This window comes from Bos mutus, unplaced genomic scaffold (assembly GCF_027580195.1).
Source record: "Bos mutus isolate GX-2022 unplaced genomic scaffold, NWIPB_WYAK_1.1 CTG2210, whole genome shotgun sequence".
Lineage (NCBI taxonomy): Eukaryota > Metazoa > Chordata > Mammalia > Artiodactyla > Bovidae > Bos > Bos mutus.
The window spans coordinates 1-6322 of record NW_027219668.1 but is presented as its reverse complement, the minus strand read 5'-3'; the positions used below and the strand labels follow the sequence as shown (position 1 = coordinate 6322).

The following is a 6322-nucleotide window of genomic DNA, read 5'->3' as shown; positions in this document are numbered from 1 at the left end:
CCATTATACTGAAGGAAAGACTGAGACACTCATGGTCATATGTCTTACGCAAGATTGCAGAACAGAACCTGTATTGAAATCTATGTCTTTGCCATGGTATATGCATAAAATTCTGATAATAATGTGCCTCATAAAAATGGTTAGAAAATACACAAGGCCATAACAATAACAGTTATACCTTAACACTGACAGCTAATTGTAGCATCTTCTTTGTTTTCTTTGTCGAATGCTTGGTGAAAGAATACCTCTAAGGAGACTGAAGACCATGAGAAATGTCGTCAGTGGAAAAAACATGCTGAACAATTTCCTGAAGGAGCACGCTTACAGTCTGTCCCAGATTTCTTTTCGTGGCTCAAATCTAACTACTCACCCGCTGAGAAACATCAAGGATGTGAGTATTTTGGGAGGATGGTACTCCACAGCGCCCTCTGGTGCTCTAGCCTAGCACTGGGGCTCATCTGGAGGTCCCAGGTGGGATGTTGGGGTTGGGTTCCTGTAGAAGGCAGAAACGCTGGAAAGAGGGACCCCACCCAGAGGACAAGGCACTCTCATCCTCAACTGTTGGTCTTTGTGACTGGGCCTGGCAATTACCAGGTGGCAGGTAAACATCCATTTCTGTGTCAAAGACGTGTCATTAGTTTGAGGGTGATTGTTCCTTCTGAAATAAATGAGCCACTCAGTTATAAATGAAGAGTGAACCATCACTGATCAAAAGGTAGAACCAACTGCAAAGCAATTGTGAATCCCCAGGTAGAGGAATTCAGTTTCCACAGATGCAAGAATGATGGTAGTAAAAAGTTACTGAATCTGTATTCTGAGTATGGCCATAAGAATCGCTGTGGTTCCTGTTTTTAGTTTAGAAAAAGGGCTTATTTTGTCTTAAAGATGTCTTCAAAAATGCCCATGCCAGCCTGAGAGGTAGGCAAAGAGTAAATACACATGTCAAATGAAAGTGTCAACTGTGTGCTGTTGATTGGATGTGGTCTGAGTTTAGAGGGAGTGGCTGGGGTTGATCAAGAAGGATCTCCTGGAGAAGTGGGTGCTAAGGCTGGGTTTGAAGAGACTACAGAGCTTCTCAAATGAAGGCACCAGGATTCCCTGGGTGTCCAGCAGTCCTGGAGGCACAGTGGTTATGCCTCTGGGCTTCCCATGCAGGAGGTACCACTTCAACGTCTGGTCATTGAGTCAATATCCTGCATACAATGTAGCACAGGAAAAATATATCAAATGCAGATATGTCTGTGACCAAAGCCTGTGAGCTTCACGATGGTTAGAAAGTGATCTCAAGAGATATGTGACACCCAGAGGGAGGCATCAGTGTGGGAATAGAGGGTAGCCAGTTCTGCACTAACCCACTCCCTCCTTCTCCCTGTAGTTGGTCTACATGGGTAACATCACCATTGGAACACCCCCTCAGGAATTCCAGGTTGTCTTTGACACAGCCTCATCTGACTTGTGGGTGCCCTCCGACTTTTGCACTAGTCCAGCCTGTTGTGAGTACAGATACACTATACCCAGACCATCCTTTACTTGCCCTGCCACCATGTTTCCACCCTTGACACCTGATGACACTCATCTCTTGTGTCTGCAGCTACACACGTTAGGTTCAGACATCTTCAGTCTTCCACCTTCCGGCTTACCAATAAGACCTTCAGGATCACCTATGGATCTGGGAGAATGAAAGGAGTTGTTGTTCATGACACAGTTCGGGTAACAGTGTAACAAATGCCGAGTCAGGACTGGCTATGGAGTGACCACTGCTTGAAAACAGATGCAGCACCATCTGTCAGGACCCCTCCTATACTAACTCCCATAGATATTGGCCATCTTATCCACAGGATCATGTCTCTGGGGAGGCAGTGCCCATGGTAACACATGAGCAAACAAATCAGCTAACCCAGAGAGTGGCTTGAGGTGTGGACATGCAGCTCCTCTGCCCATGAGTAGTTCAAGGTTCATTTTGCTGGGAGCTAGAAGAAGGGAAAAAAGCACCCACTTTTATATTCACAGACTGTTCCAGGCATTTTCAGGTGATAACTGGTTTAATCCTGCAACAATCCCACACAGCAGGTGGTCTGATTAGCTCATGAGACATATGAGAAAACTGAGGTGCAGACAGCAAGGACCTTGCTGAGGGCACACATGTGATAAAAGGTGGAGTTAGGCTGGCTTTTCAGGACTGAAGTTGCTGTGGGGTGTTTGGGGACAGGACAAAACTGATCTGGGGACCCTGGGGGCAGTCAAGGACTTCAGGTATCCAGAGTGGGAAACTGGGGGCCTGAGAAGTCAAGGGGTCTGATAAATGAGTTCTCACTCTAGAGGACCCTTGAGAGTCTAATTAACCTATGGCCTGCCTCCCCCAAAATACTTGAGTAGTTCCCCTCTCTCTCTTTCTCTCTCATACACACTCACAGAAATATGCACGTGTCCCCAAAAGTGAATTCCCCAGGCAGTAGTTTCATAGAACCTTGCAAGCAAGATTGTGTTTTTGGCTTCTGTCTTCCTGGACAGATGCAGAATCCACAGTACATTACAGAGAATGCAGTCCATTCCTGTCATAGGTCACAGTGATGACAAAGAGAAAGCTATCTTACTCTTGATGGTTTTGCCCATAAGATGGCGCCAATGGGACCTGGCCTGACTCTTGGTTGCCCCACCTGTACAGAAGCCATGAGGCCAATTTGATTCACTCAGTGGTGTTTTTCAGAGGGGCAAATGTTACAAAATGCACAGCCTATCTCAAATCGAACCCAAATTCCCCTCCCAGCTTCATCTAACCATCTGTGGGCCACCGAAGACAGAGCCCAGCCTCAATTTTTCTCTGATGATCTAATGGCAATGCACCCCAGCCCAGTCTGAGCCCCACTTCAGGTATCTGTAAGTGGGAACACTCTTCTCTCCCACAGATTGGGAACCTTGTAAGTACTGACCAGCCATTTGGTCTAAGCGTTGAGGAATACGGGTTTGAGGGCAGAATTTATGATGGTGTCTTGGGCTTGAACTACCCCAACCTATCCTTCTCTGGAGCCATCCCCATCTTTGACAAGCTGAAGAATCAAGGTGCCATTTCTGAGCCTGTTTTTGCCTTCTACTTGAGCAAGTAAGTCTGAGATGGACAATCCCTTTCTCCAAATTAGCTGAAGGTGCTTTCAGTTGCACGAAAATTATAGAACACTTGATAAAGAACTATTGTGAGAGATAATCTAACCCAAGATAACTATGGCCCAAGGGCCCAACTGGCTTCACCCCTGGCTTTTATAAATAAAATTTTATTGGAACCCAACCCTTCTCCTGGGCTCAAGATCAGTAACACGGTCTAGTGGGGTGAGTGAGGAGGACGACTAATGGAAGGCAACAGAAAACAAGTTGAAGGAAAAGGCATTAGGATTTGCTTATGAATTTGATAAAGAAGAAATGAGAAGGATGGTGGATATCTTTCCTTCCTCATTAGCATTTCACTGGGAGCCCAGGACCAGCTACCCAATTTGTAGGAGCCAGTGAGAAATGAAAGTGTGGGACACAAAAGTGTGGGACCCCTTGTTCAAGAAATATTAGGCGTTTCAAGACAGGGAGAGCAGAGGCGGGGTCCCTTCTCAGTGTGTGGCCCTTTGGACAGTAGAGGTCACAGGCGAGTGAAGCCAACTCTGGGTAACCTGAACTCACACCCTTTGAACTCCCCTTAGGCCTTGATTTTCCTGAAAAAATGACAAGGTGGACAAGGGGAAACCAAAACACTTCAGCATCGTGTCCTCTGAGGGTGTCTGAGCACTCAAGTCACTGGAGGTCCAGGGCGTCTTCAGAAGACATAGTGGGTGGTGCCCAGCCAAGTGATTCAGCTTCTAACCTCCTCTGTGCCACTCACTAGCCAGTAACAGATCTCAGTCTGGATCTCAATCTCTCCCAGATGCTATTTCTGCATCTGTACATGGGGACCTTATTAGGGCCTTGATGGGTGGACAAGCACAGCTCTCAGACAGTGCTGCTGTTACTATCCTCCAAGGATTGCCCCCTCTCTTCTCTCTACAGAGATGAGCGGGAGGGCAGTGTGGTGATGTTTGGTGGGGTGGACCACCGCTATTATGAGGGAGAGCTCAACTGGGTACCCTTGATCCAAGCAGGCGACTGGAGTGTACACATGGACCGGTAAGCCTCTCCCTCTGAGGGTCAGCCCAAGTGATGCTCCCACTACTGTACATGGACACAGGCAGACACACACAAATGCATTCTCAGACACACAGTCACACAGACATATACACCACCTTCAACAACACAGACAGACACATGGAAACACACAAGCAGACATATATAAACCTACACTGCTGCTACTGCTGCTAAGTCACTTTGTCGTGTCTGACTCTGTGCGACCCCATAGATGGCAGCCCACCAGGCTCCCCCTTCCCTGGGATTCTCCAGGCAAGAACACTGGAGGGGGTTGCCATTTCTTTCTCCAATGCATGAAAGTGAAAAGTGCAAGTGAAGTCGCTCAGTCATGTCTGACTCTTCGCAACCAAATGGACTGCAGCCCACCAGGCTCCCCCATCCATGGGATTTTCCAGGCAAGAGTACTGGAGTGGGGTGCCATTGCCTTCTCCTTTAAACCTACACAGAGACACATAAAAACATGCATAGCTAGTCAGACACACAGAAGCACACACAGAGACACATGGAAACACACATACAAACAAACACACAAGCACTTAGATACACAAACAATCCATGGGTTCATAATCCTCAGGCCTTCTGAGCAAGGCTCTGACAAGGGTTGTAAAAGGGTCCAGAGAGGTCTGTGCAGCTGGCGTAGGGCTGCACCCATTGCCCTTTGAGGTGGGGTCCATGGTTAGAGGACTCTACAATGTGGTGAACAGAGGATCATGGAGAATTTCACCAGCCTGAACAGAGTTATGATAAGATGACAGACTGTCCAGGGCTACCTAGGACATAGGAAGTTCTCAGCACAGATGAATGTCATTTTAAAAACAGGGACAGTCCTGAGAAAATGGGGAGAACTGGTCTTATTAGGGAGCAGCTACCCAGGAGTGGAGAGTGGTTGGCTGCATTCTTAAGATGTGAAAGCAACTAATAAAAAGGACACGCCATGTTCTTGGGCACACAGTGGGACAGGGTCTATAACAGAGAATCAGGGAATCAGGAAGGTGGGATCCAGGAGTGACCTGAGAACAAGAGGCATAATTGATAGGATTCTGTGTGATACCCTCAGACAAAAGCTGACCTGTCCTTTGGAGTTTCTGTGGGCTAGTCATGTATTTCCTGGCCAGGGTCTCAGGGTCTGAGCTGGTTGTAGGAGCAATGCTGGGAGACACACTATCCCAGAGGAGCCCCTTTCTCCCCCTACTATGAGAATCTGCTGCCCCTGTGAATCTCCATCTTCACTCTGCTGTGACCTGTTGTTTGTTCCCCATCAGATACAGCTCTCTGGAGGTTTCTTATTATTTTCTCAGTCTTCATTCACTCATTGAAAAGACAAGCATTGGGTGTCCACTGTGTCTCAGGCACTTTAGGGAGACAATGAGAATAAAACTCACCCTCACATCTAAGAATGCAGATGTACATGTGGTGACTCGCCCACATAGTGAATTGTGACTTTGGTACATGCTAGACATGAGAAGGAGAAGGCAATGGCAACCCACTCCAGTACTCTTGCCTGGAAAATCCTGGTGGGCTGCCCTATATGAAGTCCCACAGAGTTGGACATGACTGAAGTGAGTTAGCAGCAGCAGCAGAAGCAGACATGAGGGTCTACAGAGAGTGACCAAGATAGGAGACTGATAAACACTGGGGCAAAGAATTCTCGAAAACCATACAATTAAGGTGGAATCTGGAAGATGAGAAGAAATTTGCTAGTCAAAGGGGATTGGTGTCTTCTAGGAAGGAAGACCAGCTTGTGTCAAGGTACAAAGATCCTGGTATATTCAAGTACTGCATCCGAGGAAGTCAAGAAAGGTGCTGTGTCGAGAATAAAGGAAAAGAGGGCAAGAGATGAAGGGCTGTTTAGGAGACAGTTGGGAAGGGGACAACTCTGGGGAGACTCAGAGTGACCTTGATGCCTGCTTTCTTCCATTGTCTCTCAGCATCTCCATTGAAAGAAAGATTATTGCTTGTTCTGATGGCTGCAAGGCCCTTGTGGACACCGGGACATCAGATATCGTAGGTCCAAGAAGACTGGTCAATAACATCCATAGGCTCATCGGTGCCATACCACGAGGTTCCGAGGTGAAGCATTATGCCCCAGGGTCACTCCCAGTCTCCACACACCAGAAGCATCTCCAGGGCCAACCTCTCTCCCTCTCTCTCTAACAGCACT

At 47.4% G+C, this 6322-nt stretch overlaps 1 protein-coding gene across 1 annotated transcript; it reads left to right on the top strand.

Moving 5' to 3' along the window:
* Positions 1-192: 192 nt before the first annotated feature.
* On the top strand, positions 193-6231 carry LOC102270863 (pregnancy-associated glycoprotein 1; the record flags this gene model as incomplete). The annotated part of the gene is given in 7 exon segments (XM_070366865.1): positions 193-239; positions 242-391; positions 1376-1493; positions 1592-1710; positions 2907-3100; positions 4027-4143; positions 6090-6231. Coding segments are annotated over 7 exon segments (887 nt in total), but the record flags the coding sequence as incomplete, so codon positions are not given.
* Positions 6232-6322: the final 91 nt, after the last annotated feature.